At 40.5% G+C, this 16361-nt stretch overlaps 1 protein-coding gene across 3 annotated transcripts in view; it reads right to left on the bottom strand.

The window, feature by feature from the left end:
- Nucleotides 1-16361, bottom strand: part of LOC109404276 (LIM and SH3 domain protein Lasp) — a 182512-nt gene that overhangs the window by 17366 nt on the left and 148785 nt on the right. Inside the window, exon 5 of one of the 3 annotated variants that reach the window (XM_062852427.1) lies at nt 5904-6839. The exons of 1 other annotated variant lie outside the window; for it this stretch is intronic. In XM_062852427.1, coding sequence (XP_062708411.1) covers nt 5904-6839 — 936 coding nt within the window. The remainder of the gene's footprint in view (nt 1-5903; nt 6840-16361) is intronic. One more of the 3 variants, XM_062852428.1, reaches the window with a different exon arrangement.

The following is a 16361-nucleotide window of genomic DNA, read 5'->3' as shown; positions in this document are numbered from 1 at the left end:
CGAGATAACTTTTATTATACACCTGTCAAGTAATAAAGCGTTTAATCTACATTATGAAAGCATTGAAGCATTATGGGATTTTGACAGTTCGGTATAGTTCTATAGGGACGTTGTTTAATGCTTCATTGCATTACCATGTTTAAAGCTTTATGGCAATCAATAATGCAAGGATTTATTACTTTATACAAGCCTTTACTAATGCTTTCATAGTTGTAAACAGAAAAAAACATCAGTTCAAAAAAAATCTGTACAACCTTTTTAGAAATACAACCATTTAAAAGAAAATAAAAACAAACTCAAATTTTCATGGATTGCTGCGTAGAACTTGGATTATCATGCTCAGATATTGCTGAAAATTTATATTGTGCATGGTTTTTTTATTCTGCTTGGGACATAAAGACAATCATATGCTGAGGGAACAAAAATTATGTGGGGTTGAGGTATTGGTTTCCTTATTTAACATATAGTGCCTCGATTTCATAAAATAAATGGTAGAAGTGAGCACGTATGAAAACAATAAGAGCAGAATCAACACAGACTAATTTATATCTTTATATTATCTTCGTTTGTGGAATCAATTGGTTCTGCAATCGCTTGTTTTCGAATGAATTTGGGAGAGTATCATAACTGATGGCATTCAGACCCTAGCACAACTTTTTAGAGCTGCTGAAAACACAAATCAATAAAGCACGAGCTAAGTAAACGTTACTTTATGTTGCACATTTTTCCGGGTGCAAAATGCATGGTAGTCGTAGCACAGCGTTAGCACGTCCGAGTTTCATCGCAGTCCAGTTTCAGCAGTCTAGGTTCAATTCCCGAATTAGAATAAAAAACATCAGAGTGAGAGTATCGGAGGTATGAGAAAATAAAAATAGACAGAAAAATGAAAAAAATACTTTTTTTTCTTTTGTTGACATGATGCCTTAAGTATACATTCCATACTATTTCATTGCATTAGCTATATGGTGCAAGCATTTTATATGCTTTAGCAATCACCACAGTAAAGCTTGCTTTAAATCCACAATAGTAGCGCCACTTTCGACTTTAAACCTACTTTAATGGTACCTATATGACAAAACAACTTTACATCGCATGTCATATAATACACTATAAAGTGAAATGAATGCTCTATATGCAGCGTCATGGTTACTTGGGATATGCTGTATTAGATGTATGTTAGTTGGCCTTTCAATAAATGGGTTTACCTTGAGGATCCTGATTACAGGTGTGAAATGAATTGACTTTGATTTTTTATGCAATTCAGTATCATAATTTAAATTTTATATAACTCATTTTGGTATAATAATGGCCAATTTTTCCGAACTGGTTCATTATGCAACTGAAATGAGTTGCATAATGAAAAATAATTGTATAATGTTCATAATGCAACTCATTTGAGTTGCATTATGAATATTATGCAACTCAAATGGGTTGCATTATTAAAAAATTATTGCATAAAATTTTATATGGAACTCGTTGCAAAACTCGATTTTTTCAGCACTCTTCGTATTTATCCAACTCGGCAAGCCTCGTTGGATAAATGTACGACTCGTGCTGCAAAAATCAACTTTTTGCAACTCATTACATAAATAACTAGTATGAGAACTTATTGGACACGGTGTACATTTGTTATCAGGATTCTGAACACTTACTTACCTTACTTACCGATCAGGCTAAGGCCGGGGTGGCCTCTGCTGTACATAGTAGCCGCCTCCATTCCACTCGGTCCATGGCTGTTTGCCTCCAGTTCCGCACTCTGCGTAGGGTCCGCAGATCGTCCTCCACTTGGTCGACCCACCTAGCTCGTTGCGCTCCACGTCTTCTTGTACCGGTCGGATGACTCTCGAGAACCATTTTAGTCGGGTTGCTATCCGACATCCTGATGACGTGACCCGCCCACCGTAGCCTCCCGATTTTCGCGGTATGGACGATGGTTGGTAGCAGCTGATGCAGCTCGTGGTTCATTCGCCTTATCCAAGTCCCGTCTTCCATCTGCACTCCGCCGTAGATGGTACGCAACACCTTCCGTTCGAAAACTCCAAGGGCGCGTTGGTCCTCTGAACGTAGGGTCCATGTTTCGTGCCCATAGAGGACGACCGGTCTAATCAACGTTTTGTAGATAGTTAACTTCGTGTTACGGCGAACTTTATTCGATCGTAGAGTTCTGCGGAGTCCAAAGTAGGCACGATTTCCTGCCACAATGCGCCTCTGAATTTCTCTGCTGGTGTCGTTGTCGTCGGTCACCAGTGAGCCCAAGTACACGAATTCTTCAACCGCCTCGATTTCATCACCGTCGATATGAATTCGGGGTGGCGGGCGCGGTGATTCCTCCCTGGAGCCCTTTGCCATCATGTACTTTGTCTTCGACACATTAATGACTAATCCGATTCGCCTGGATACGAGCAATAATATCAATATCATCGGCGAAACCAAGCAGCTGAACGGACTTCGTGAAAATCGTCCCACTCGTGTTTATCCCCGCTCTTCTTATTACACCCTCCAAAGCAATGTTGAACAGCAAGCACGAAAGACCATCACCTTGTCGTAACCCTCTGCGAGATTCGAAGGGACTCGAGAGTGTCCCTGATACTCGAACTACGCACATCACTCGATCCATCGTCGCCTTGATCAACCGTATCAGTTTATCCGGGAATCCGTATTCGTGCATAATCTGCCATAGCTGTTCTCGATCGATTGTATCATACGTCGCTTTGAAATCGATGAACAAGTGATGTGTGGGCACGTTGTATTCGCGGCATTTCTGCAACACCTGGCGGATGGCGAACATCTGGTCCGTTGTAGCGCGTTCACCCATAAATCCAGCCTGATATTGCCCCACGAACTCTCTTGCAATCGGTGATAGACGGCGGCATAAAATTTGAGAGAGTATCTTGTAGGCAGCGCTCAGTAGTGTGATCGCGCGGTAGTTCCCGCAATCCAACTTGTCGCCCTTTTTGTAGATGGGACACACGATACCTTCCATCCATTCCTCCGGTAATACTTCCTCCTCCCAAATCTTGGTAATGACCCAGTGTAGTGCTCTCACCAGTGCTTCTCCACCGTATTTTAGAAGCTCGCTTGGTAGTTGATCTGCTCCAGCGGCTTTGTTGTTTTTCAACCGGCCAACCTCCTCCTCAATCTCTTGAAGGTCAGGGGCCGGAAGTCTTTCGTCCTGTGCACATACTCCTAGATCTGTTACCACGCCACCTCCGGTACTTGCAATGTCGCCATTGAGGTGCTCATCGTAATGCTGTCGCCACCTCTCGACCACCTCACGCTCGCTCGTGAGAATATTCCCGTGATTATCTCGGCACATGTCGGCTTGTGGCACAAAGCCGCTGCGCGACCGGTTCAGCTTCTCGTAGAACTTTCGTGTGTCCTTAGCGCGGTACAGCTCTTCCATCGCTTCGCGATCTCGTTCTTCCTGTTGGCGCTTCTTCATCCGGAAGACTGAATTCTGCCTGTTCCGCGCCTGTTTGTAACGTGCCTCATTCGCTCTCGTACGGTGTTGCAGCATTCTCGCCCATGCTGCATTCTTCTCGTTTTTCAACTGATCACATTCGCCGTCGTACCAGTCGTTTCTGTGATTCGGAGTCGCGAAACCTAGTGCTGTAGCCGAGGTACTACCTATGGCGGATCGGATGTCCCTCCAGCCATCTTCAAGTGTAGCTGCGCCAAGCTGCTCTTCCGTTGGTAAAGCCACTGCTAACTGCTGCGCGTAGTCTTGAGCCACTTCTACGTTACGCAGCTGCTCGATGTTGAGTCGCGGCGTTCGACTTCGACGCGTGGTGATAACTGTCGAAAGTTTTGAGCGCATGCATACAGCGACTAAGTAGTGATCCGAATCTATATTCGCACTGCGGTATGTGCGGACATTGGTTATATCCGAGAAGAATTTACCGTCGATTAGAACGTGGTCGATTTGGTTTTCTGTTTGTTGGTCGGGTGATCTCCAGGTGGCTTTGTGGATATCTTTGGGGGGGAAGAAGGTGCTTCGGACTACCATACCACGGGAGGCTGCAAAGTTTACGCATCGCTGGCCGTTATCATTCGATACGGCGTGCAGGCTGTTTCGCCCGATTACCGGTCTGTACATTTCCTCCCTTCCTACCTGCGCGTTCATGTCGCCGACAACGATTTTCACGTCACGCGGCGAGCAACCATCGTATGTTTGCTCTAACTGCGCGTAGAACGCTTCTTCCTCGTCATCGGGTCTCCCTTCGTGTGGGCAGTGGACGTTGATGATGCTGTAGTTGAAGAAACGGCCCTTAACTCTCACCATGCACATCCTTGCGTTGATCGGCTGCCACCCGATCACACGTTGTCGCATCTTGCCCAACACTATAAATCCTGTTCCCAGTTCATTGGTGGTGCCACAGCTTTGGTAGAAGGTAGCCGCTCGATGCCCGCTTTTCCACACTTTCTGTCCAGTCCAACAAAGTTCCTGCAACGCCACGATGTCGAAGTTGCGGGGATGTAGTTCGTCGTAGATTATCCTGTCACATCCTGCGAAACCTAGTGACTTGCAATTCCATGTTCCAAGTTTCCAATCGTAGTCCTTATTTCGTTGCGTGGGTCTTTGCCGATTGTATCGAGTCGTATTTTCTCCTATGTTATTCGCAATGGGGATTTTTACGGGTGGCTTATTGGGCCTACGCCAACACTCCTGTCTCGCCGGAGGGCCATCGTGCCAGTTCTGTTTAACGTCCCAACCAACACTGGGACGACCACGCTGATGGGGCTACCACCTTGGATCTAGCTGGGCGTGGTGCAGCGTTTTTTACTCAGCCGTTGGATGCCAGAACAGACGCTGTTTGAGCCGCACCTCCTTGGTGAACAGACACTCGGATCGTACCTCCTCAATCTAGCTGAAGTCAGAAGGACAACAGTGCCCAGGCTGCACTACCAGCTAAGCACACAACTCTTAGCTGGCGGTCTTTGTCATCGCTTGACCCGTGGAAGCATGAGGTAGGAACTTGTGAGGACCAGAGCTATATTGGATGCTCTCCTTATCGACTCACCGTTTTGCAGCCCCTGGATTCTGAACACAATATGAACATTAACGTATCAAATGATAAAAAGTATGCCATGTTTGAAAATTTTTGATCTGGCGATTCTGGTCAATACATTTGTATATGGATATTGTAAAAGTACTGTGTTGTTCCATGGCCTAATGTCTGTATATATTAGCAACTATTTTTCTTTATTTTTGGTAGGTCAGAAATTACCTGTACCTGACTAGGTCAGACATTACCATGAACTGATCCTAATCACTAGCAAGGTTAACATTACGCTAAGAGGGTTTCATGCGGAGGGCCGCATGCGCAGAGAAATATTTTAACACAGCGAATAAAACTTGAATTTGGTTAAACAATTTATACATATAACCAAGCATTTTCTCTCTCGAACAAATTATCACTGAATTAAAAATGTTGCTGTCATCAAATGGAAACTACTTATCCATCACTATCACTGCTGTTGGGGGCATTTTTGAGGTATTTTGACAGATCATTTGGGAACCAACTTAATAAAGACAGTAAAACATGATACCTGTTGTATAGTGCTTTAGCACTGAATCAGCCCTGAATGGAGGAGTTGTTGAGTCCGATTGTATGTCGTATCTTCAGGTTTGTTTTATGTTTGTGTAAAAACCAAAAAAAAAAATCAACAGTTTGCATACAAATGAGAATGGAAGTGATGCCCTTTACAAAACAGAACACTTAGCACGCAATGAGAGGTGCCTTGAACACGGTGAAATACATGTAATACTAAGATTTTGAGAGGCAATCTATAAACATTTAGGCGAGTGAATCCTTTAACAAACTACACAGGCAATAATTTTCACTTCATTGGAAATAATGTTGATACTTGGGGTATGAGTGCCAAAAGAAAATGCTACTTACAATTTCCGGAACTGTAGATCAGGGTTGCGCTCTGCCTGCTCGGTTGCGGAACATTCCTAGGCCCATCGGTCAACGGATCGTAGTCTGCGATCTTACCGATGCCAGCACCGTTGTTGACGTTACCATTGTTGTATTGATATTGCTGTTGTTGGTGTTGCTGTTGCTGCTGCTGCTGTGCGTACTGTTGTTGTTGACCGTTGTAACGTGGTTGTTGGGGATGCCCGTAGCCACCATCCCCTTGGGGATGATGTTGGGCGCCATGATGATGTTGCTGCTGTTGCATGTGGTGATAGTTGTGGGCGGCACCATTGCTTCGTTCGTTACCACCACCGCCACCTCCACCAACGCCGGCCTGCTGATTATGGTGGTAGTGGCTGTTGTAGTTGTTGTTATTGTTCACCATTGCTGCGTTGGGGTTTGGTCTTGCGTAGTTATCGTATGGATCGTAGTACTTTTGATTGTTTACTACACTGCCCGACGGAGTTTGCGAGCTTTGCAGCACCGATTGACGCACGGTGTCGCTACCGTTGCTGCTACTATTGCTATTGTGATGGTAGTGGTTGGCCTGTAGCTGTTGCGTAGGAGCCTGCTGTGGGTAAGCTTGCGGTCGGTAGTTGTTGTTGGCCGCTTGGTACGCTGCTTGTGATGATTGATAGTTGTTTTGAGTCTGATTCAGATTGTTCAGATTGTGCTTCGTCAGAGTCGAGGTTGGGGTTATTTGTGCCTGTTGGGACACGGCTGCCGTTGGATTGGTAGCGGCAGTTGCATTGGGACCCATTCCGGAAGAAAGCGATGACGACGACCCCGTCATCGACGCTTGGGATAGTGGGTGCGATACGGGTGCTACCACCGGTGGCGGGGGAGGAGGTTGATAGTGGGGCAACGATTCCGCTGCCAATTGCTCGGAAAAGTATTCCGATTCCAACTCGTTGTTGTCTGCGAGTGCGTCACGAGTTGGGATTCGATTGGTGATTGTTTTTTTTTGGTGGAAATGCGTATGTGTGTGTGATGATGCAGTTGAATATCGTAAATGGTTTACACATAACGAACAACGTGATGCATGATGGGAAAAAGCAAAAAAAGAAAAGCAAATATAAGTGTTAGATATACATCGATTGGTGGTGATAATATTGGCGAGGAAATTCAAAAGGTAAAAGGAATAGCAGTGATTAAAGGACAGTACAATACGAACATCCATAGCTTGTATTACACAAACATAAAGAGTGCGAAGGAGTCTGTTCCTGCATGACCGAAATCATATTGAATGCTTTCAAACGTATATTTGTAACCCTCCAACAAGTTACCGGTAAATCGAAGTATAGAAATACGCGGAGGAATTGCCACTCCGCGATAGAAAAATCAATTATTACTACATAAGTGACCCGATTTTGTCAGCCCCTTTCCGGAAAACATATTTTGCTCTCTGCAAAAACTTACTTAGTTTTTCAAACTTTTTATCCCTGTATGTTCTGCATCTCAGTTGTAGGTTGACGATAAGCAATAATAAATTAATTAAAATTTGACTGTATCAGTAGCATCGAGAGAATATATTTTCGTGATGATAATTTTAATCGCAATTCCTTCAAAGTGATACGTCTGTGTGTCTGTGCCTCCAAATTACCGGTAAAACAAAGTATAGAAATACGCGGAGGTTATGACAATCTTATTATCAAATTATACAAAACTGTTTTCGTAGTAGGCAGCAATATAAATACAGGGCTCCGAGTCATTTGGAAGAAAGCCATTTGGCTAAAAGGGTTATTTGGCTTAACGCCTTTTGGCCGAAACGATCATTTGGTCGAACTCCGTTTGGCTGAATGCTGTTTAGCCGAAAAATGATTTCATGTGAGTATTTCACTATATTCTCTACATCAGTATAACTCAAAAACAAACAGCCTATGATTCAAAAAAGGAACCATCTCTGTTCAACGCCAACTGCTTCCTCAATGGTAAAACAACAAAGAGCCTATGGTTAAAAGAAGGAAATAATTCTGATAAATTTATTTGCAGCTAGAGTATTACCCGGAGTTTGCCCTGATTCGTACTGTACTTTGATAATCCCTGTATGTTAAACATAACATTAGATTTGGATGAATTGAACGGAATAAGTACACGCTGCTGAGACAAGTACAGCAATCAACTTCAAATGAGCAATTTCCCACAATCGTTCCCAAGCATATTCACTCCAACATCCAACCTGGCTAAATAGCTTAGTTTTCCGTCGTCGCATGGAATCGGAAATGAGACCAGAAGCGGACAAGTAGGTACTAAGGAAATCGAAAATTTGCCATCAATTTGCTGGTTTGAATTCTTTTCACACCGTGCACCATTCGTTGTCGCAAGATTGATTTCCACCACCATCATCAGTCAAGCACATGCTATAGGCAGTGGCCCTCATTGTAATGCAAACCCCGTTAAGTTCAATTTCTTCCTGCGGGACTTTGAAGGGGCAGTTTGAAATTGAATTGTAGCTATGTGTTGCCAGCACCAGCAGCCACCTTCCTTACCGATAATAGCAAAAGGAAGGAAAAGTGTTTTGTTGGATGGCGACAGAGCAACTTGTCCGGAGCGAGAAAGTAGAAACGAAAACTAACATAAAAAGTTGAACAGTTGTTTTTTATTTTGACTTTTTTGGCAAAAACTACATTTTCCATTGAGGAAACTGACAATGCCCATTATTGTGCTGTTATACATAGGAAGCACATGTTTTCGATGGTGGTGGTTTCTGCGTTGTTGCCCGCAGAGCTTGGTGCCAAATTGGGGTTTATGGGTTTCTTTACCCCCTTGCGTCTATTGTTGTTTGTTGCAGCCAGCAGCGCCCACCATGGCGAGCAGAAGTCGATTTTCGAGCGCCGCGTGAAATTTACCCTACATACCACCGTAGAAATACTTTTGAACTACTATGCTAAGCGAAGTAGGTATCACTGGGCACCAGTAGCCTAGCACAAGCCGGCTTTTTTGCTGTTGCTCAGTCTCGTGGAGCGTTGCCACAGTTTGCTGCGACATGAGAATTAGACGCGCGAGATGGACGAAAATCTACAAGCCGACTAACCAGCTGACGGGTTACGTAACCGCGGTCAATAAGCCGTTACTACTGGAAGGGAAACTTAAGCTGGGAGGGTTCTGTGTCCATTGTTAAGCGGTTTAGCAGAGTCAAAGGCGGATTTTTAATTGGATTAATACAGTTGGAGTTTGGCGAAAAATTCCAGTAAGAAGCGTGCAGATCTGTTAAATTTGCACATCCCGTATCTATGGGTTTTTCGACTTCAAATGGATAAAATATCTATATTGTAAAATGTTAGGAGCTAAAAACTAATTCAATTAAAATATCCAAAGTAAAGATGTAAGAGTCAACTCTAAAAGGTTTCTGAAAGAATAGAGGAATATGAAAGTTAGACAATAGTATAAACAGCACGAAGAAGAACTTTTGTTGTCTATAAAGATTTTCAAAAAAGATGACTTAAAATTAGCCCAACGTTTTCAGTTCAACAAAGTAAAGAAAACATAAGAAATATCCGCGAATACACTATTTTTGAAAAAGAATCTACATTTCGTACCTAATTATATTTTTTTTTTTCAGAAAAGACAATCATGTCCAAATTTGCAGTACATACCTCAATACCCTTTTGGGGGCCTGAAGTTCACACAAAAATGTATGAAGGCACAAAAATCTTAAATATTGATAGTTTTAGAGTCTTCACTGATGAAAAAGATTATCAGAATAGCGGTGTCACTAGTTTTTGAGTAATTGGCGAAAACTATCAAATAATGGGTATTCATCATTTGTCATCCTAAACCAGTGCTGAAAATGTCACTTCGGCATATCCAAATTCAACCACCTGCAGTTCATTTTTGATGGTGAACCTGGGAATATGGGATATATGGAAAACTTGTGCAGCTATATCAGTCCTACAAAAAAAAAAACGGAAAACCCGTTCTTTTTTGGATATTTAAGGTATATGTCACGGACTACCTTCGTAAAATGTCGATTGAATATCAATTGGCATTTTCCGGAGGTAGTTCGTGACATTCACCTTAAATATTCGAAAAAGAGCGCTTTTTTCGTGACTTTCTTGTAGAACTGGTCTAGCACAAGTTTTTCATACACCATATTCTTAGGCTCACCTTCTAGACTGAGCTACAGATGGTTGAATTTAGACATGTCGGAATGTCATTTTCAGCGCTGTCCTAAACAAACTAGAAGAGATATCCTAATCCCGGTCATATTTTTCACCCCGAGGATACAGAAATCATTGATTAAATGGGAATTGTGTATTGTTTATCGAAACATGTTTGAGTTTTTCTGTCCTCGTAAACATTTCAGAGCTTTGGGCTTACATTACATACATTTATTTGTTCAACATCATTAAGACAAGACATAATCAACAATAGTACGCCACAATACTCGGTTTGTGGCTGCCGCTCTCCATCCTCGGTCGCGCCCAATGCTCGCCAAGTCACGCTCCACCTGGTCCGCCCATCGTGCTCTCTGCGCTCCACGCCTTCTTGTGCCAACCGGATCCGTTACAAACACCAACTTTGCAGGGTTGTTGACCGGCATTCTTGCAACATGCCCTGCCCAACGTATCCTTCCGGCTTTGGCCACCTTCTGGATGCTGGGTTCGCCGTAAAGTGCAGCGAGCTCGTGGTTCATCCTTCTCCGCCACACACCGTTCTCCTGCACACCGCCGAAGATCGTTCTTAGCACGCGTCGCTCGAAAACTCCGAGTGCTTGCAGGTCCTCCTCGAGCATGGTCCATGTCTCGTGCCCGTAGAGGATCACCGGTCTTATTAGCGTTTTGTACATGGTGCATTTGGTGCGTGGGTGAATATTTTTCGACCGCAGTTTCTTCTGGAGCCCGTAGTAGGCCCGACTTCCGCTGATGATGCGCCTCCGAATTTCTCGGCTCACGTTGCTGTCAGCCGTCAGTAAGGATCCGAGGTAGCTTTGGGCTTATTGGAGGTGAATTAAGCATCGAGATAACAACTAGACATTATCTAGAACTTTGTCGAACTTTTTTTTAGTTACTATAGAATGATGGAAACATATATTCACATATTTCGTTTGAAAAGGATCATTTGCGATCGATTCGTTTTAATTTATTTTTCTCAATTATGACATATTACATACAAGACTGCCAAGTAATATACAAGGCTGCCAAATGATGTACTTGTAATGTGTAGCGACCGCAGTGACACAAAAAAAAAAACAATCTGATTGATCAAACTGCAATCGTTCCGTTTGGAGTAGGTATACGACTCAAAACACGGGGCCGAAACGTCAGGCTTTACCAAACTAGCCGTTTCAATCTACTAGACTGAGAAAGCTACAACAATTATTTATTCAAATTTTCTGCAAGTCTTGAGATAAGGATAATTTGAGATGCGTTGCAACAATGTGCTACGCAATATTTTGTTATTTGATTCGATTAATTGGAACTCTAGTGAGAGTTACTTCAAAAGTTACAACAATTCCTTTTTCTCCAGTAATCCCTTCGGAATTTCTTTGCGAATTTGTTCAATAATTCCCTAGCAAATTCTGACAGTAGGGTAATTCGCTAATTGTTGAACACTACCCAAATGTTGAACAGTTTCGGAATATTTTATTATAAATCTTACTTAAATCATTTTCAACCAACGTAAACGTATGATGTAGATGCATATACATGTGGGTCACGATATTGCTCTAATTAAGTTACAAAATTATACATATTTTACGTCAAAAATATTGATTGAAAATTTTGTATCGCTGATGAAACGAAAACTGCACAATTCTTAAGATTAATTTTAAGAAATTGCTATTACGAAATAAGCTTTGCGGGCAAATCGACCATATATCGAGAATATCAAAGGCACATCATAGTTACAAGAACTGGAAGGATGTCATTAACAGTTTAACATTGTTCAAAATCACATTTTCAATCAAAATTTGAACTAGTCAAAATGTTATCTTAATTTGAACTATTTTGAAATTCATTGAAATGACGTACTTTTTGGGCAAATATTGTACCGAAAAAGATGTTAATAGTTATTTATGTAACGAGTTGCAAAAAGTTGATTTTTTCAGCACGAGTCGTACATTTATCCAACGAGGCTTACCGAGTTGGATAAATACGAAGAGTGCTGAAAAAATCGAGTTTTGCAACGAGTTCCATACAAAATTTTATGCAATGATTTTTTCATAATGCAACCCATTTGAGTTGCATAATGTTCATAATGCAACTCAAATGAGTTGCATTATGAACATTATACAACTATTTTTCATTATACAACTCATTTCAGTTGCATAATGAGCCAGTTCCGAAAAATTGGCCATTATGATACCAAAATGAGTTATATAAAATGTAAATTATGATACTGAATTGCATAAACAGTTTTTCGTAATATAATCTGATAACCTACACTGAAATCAATTTCATTGTAATCTGAACGATAAACGCGTTGTTGAATCCACAAGCATAAAACTTGGTTAAATGTATCACAAAATCAGTGAAATTGACTGGAAAATTGTTGTTTTGAACCTATTTTTCATCGTGATTCTATGGCAAAATTAACAACTCAGTGTTTTTAAAATACCTTCTTAGCATGAGCACTTTTGATAATATAAACTACTATACGTGCGGTAAATATAATAAAAAGATATAGTTTAGTAATGTCACACTCTCAATTGTACGACGCTTGTAGTAGAATTAAATATATATTATACCAACAAAATGTAGCCGAAGTTATTTTGTGGTTAATTTTACTGTCAATGTAGTCAGGTATTTGTTGACAGGCAAATACTTGTTTTGTTTACAAAAGGGATTGTTTCAAGATAGATCATAGATAACCCTTTTTGAAAAATAAAAAATAAACGGAGTGCAAAAAACGTCGTCCGACAAATCGGTTATTGAAGGTAGGTTAAATATTATTTCACGTCAACACAATTTTATATAATTCGTTGGTGCTTTGCTGTTTTAGATGCTGACTTAGAAAGGTCCCGGATTACGACGGCCTCAATGACCATTTTCCGAGCTGATTGAGAGGATTTGGGTAAGTTTACATAAGTTGATAAACAGAGTTGGTTTCTGTTTCACACTAGTTGCTTTGATATGTTCAGTATTGATGCTCAAGGACAATTCCACAAATTTCCAGGAGAAATTCCCAGAGGAGATGGTGCGCAGAGGTTAAGGTGGTTAAGAGGTGCGCAGTATCATCTGGCGTATTCTTGCTGGCATCGGCCAATCGTGCCAGCGTTATATGAACTAAAAAGGTTTAATTTGAATATGCTGATAGGTGTTTTATAGTATATGTATATTTTGTGTACAAATAAAATAAAATGATTTCAATTTGGATTTTAAATAAACATTTTTTATTTCAAATTACCATGTAACTACAAAAATAACACCATGATATAGTAAATCTGAAATAGTCAAGATGACTACCTTCTATTGTATATTCTACTGATGAATAGTATATTCAATAGTAGAGACAACAACCTTAACAGCAGCTATGAAGGATAGTAAAAAAATACTATAATTCTTCTTATAATAAACATGAAGTCACTTCGGTTGAAAAACGTTGGTGCGAGTCTGTTAATTATAACCCCCATTTCAGTAAATTTCACTATAAAGCTGCTTTCAGTGTAAGCTTTAAAAGCATTGAAAAAAGCGTTTTTGCCATCGAAAATAAGCAATTGAAAAATCACTGTGATTTCACCTATTTCCCCCAGAGAAAGCCCATTTTCGGTGCACCCATACAGCTCATGCATTGCATCACACGCAATAAGTGAATACATCAGATGAAAGCTTATTTATCGTAGAATCGACCAACCGAACAATATTCCGCATTATTTGTCATAAAATTATCAAATTTAAGTGATTCTTACTTGGAGAATGTTATCTTAAGTTGAACCATTTGTAATCTAAATTTGAACTAGTAAACGGGGGTGAGCTTCTAGTGTTGGCCCGTAGATTGCGCTAGTGGTTGCTTTGTTTACTCTTGGGGGATGAAAAATTCCAAATTTAGTTTCCAAATTCCTAAAGAATTTCGAACATTCTGAGTTGAGATTCCACTGGCTAATGAAAAATAGGTATGAGAATTAGCAGATTCATGTGATTTTTGATTGTTTAGCATGGAATTGGCTGTTTTGTGAGTTGCTCGAGCTGCTGCCGCCAGTAGTTCAAATTAAGATTAAAATTGGTTCAAATTATGATTACGATGGTTCAAATTAAGATTAAAATCATTGCTGACGAATAATCGAATATTTCAATGAAATTCGGTGCAAATACAAACTTTTTACCATTTAACAGAAAGCTTATACCAGTGGCTTTCATGTACATACGATTTTGGCGTAGTAAAATATTTCCATGTGGGAGAAAAAATCACTTAAAATTTGCACTGCTTCAGAAAGCCACAATTTGGTTCAAATTTTGATTACCTACCCTAATTTAATTTGAAAAAAATATTTTTCTAATCACACTATCATTATGTATCCATGATCCAATTTTTGAACACTGGCATAACCTTCGATGTTAGCATGACTGCTGGAATTTTTTTTTCAGTTTACCTAACCGTACATTTCAGGGTTTCAAAGGCGTTCCAGGGATGTTCTAGTAGAGATGGGAAAATGATTCAATTTTGAGAGTGAATCGCTACCGATTCACTCTAAAAAAAGAGTCGACTCTTTTGACCGATTCAGTAACTCTTTTCCGTAGCTCGATGAAAAATGTTATTTTTCGATGCCAGCCGACTTCTTTTTTATCCACTTATCCGCGATCGGTAATGGCGGCGGTGGGCATATCCAACCGGTTCGGATTTTGACGTTTCTTGGGGGAAAGTCAAAACAGTTTTATTCTCCTCCTCACCCCTTCACCCACCGTTTGGTGGCGCCAACCGATTGCGATCCCCAGGAAACGACAAAATTCGAATCGGTTATTTGTGCCCGCCGCCGCCATTACCGCTCGCGGATAAGTGGTATACAGTTTTCTAGCTCACAAGGTATGGACGTCGACTCAGCTGTCGACGCAATAAAAGCAGGATAGGGGTGGTGGGGGTAAAGTGGACAGGTGGGGTAAAATGGACAGGGTACAGCTTCGTGGCTTTTATTGCTTTTCAAAATGTTTCAACGATTGAAGCTTATGCCTAAGCATGAATCATTATACTTTTGCTGATCTTGGACATTAAAATCAAATAAACCTCTTCAGGATGACAAAAACTTTAGAAATCACGATAAAAATTGGAAATGATGTAAAATCTGCTTATAATTGCCAAAGTTTTCTCGTAAGTTATTTTCAAATTTATTACAAGTTTTACACCCTAAACCAATAAAGTCCACGTAGAAGAATATATCTATGTATATAAAAATGCAGTGGCATACGTGGGACCGCTCATAACTTGCGAACGGAACGTCCGATTTGGGTCATCTTTATTTTGTTCTGTTAGTTTTCCCCCAAGGAAGGTTTATGAGCCGAAAAACATAAAGAAATATTGAGATTTTTGAAAATCGATGTTTGATATATTTTGACCGGGAACTTGGTTTTGGCTAGAAACTTGAAACGTCATAAAACGCAGTAGGCAAGATAAAGTTTGCCGGGTACAGCTAGTTAGAAATAATTTTAACAAAATCAGACCGTGGGGGTAAAATCGACAATCGGCTCAAATTTCACCAAAATTTCATATTTTTTTTTCAAACTTCAGAATCATCAGCCGTCATACCCTTTCGTGAGGTAGTTGTAGTAAAAAGTTATAAAAAAATATTTTATATCAACAAAATATAATTTTCATCCAAAACAGTGCTTGTTTTTTTACGCTATTTTTACAATAATTATTTAAGTGTGTTTCAAAGTTTGTATTAAAAGTTTGAAAACAACAAAATAAAGGTATCGTATGAAATTTGATAGTTTGTATTTAAAAACATAGAAACAAAATGCTGTTATATAACTTTTAACGACTTGTTCATTTTACCCCATCGATTGTCCATTTAACCCCCACCATTTTTTTTCACGCTATTTTGATGCACGATTTGGTGAAGAAAATAATCAAAGAAAACAATATTTTTTAAATGCAACCCCTTACAAGATTTCCAGAGTATATCATTACCTTCCATGTTACTCGGAAAAGCAGATGGATTTTGCCGCATTTCCGCGGGAAACGACCAAAATGCTTAGGTTGTCCACTTTACCCCCACCACCTCTACACAGATTTTGGTTCTTTCCACTAAAGAGTCGAATCACTAGCGCGAGCCAACCATACAATATACGAAAGAAAAATGAACGATTTGAAAAGATTACGATGTTCTGTGTCTAAACATCACTTAAGTACGCAGTTGATCCAACTATTGTCGGCACTTGTTGTGCTCGTAATGAACTTCAGCGAATCGTAACTCTTTTGAAAAGAATCGTGATTCACTCACTCGGTTTCGCGAATCGGTTCTTTGAGTCGACTCGCGAGTGAGCTACCCATGTCTAGTTCTAGGGG

Source organism: Aedes albopictus, chromosome 2, assembly GCF_035046485.1.
Source record: "Aedes albopictus strain Foshan chromosome 2, AalbF5, whole genome shotgun sequence".
NCBI lineage: Eukaryota > Metazoa > Arthropoda > Insecta > Diptera > Culicidae > Aedes > Aedes albopictus.
This window is presented reverse-complemented; position numbering and strand designations above follow the sequence as displayed.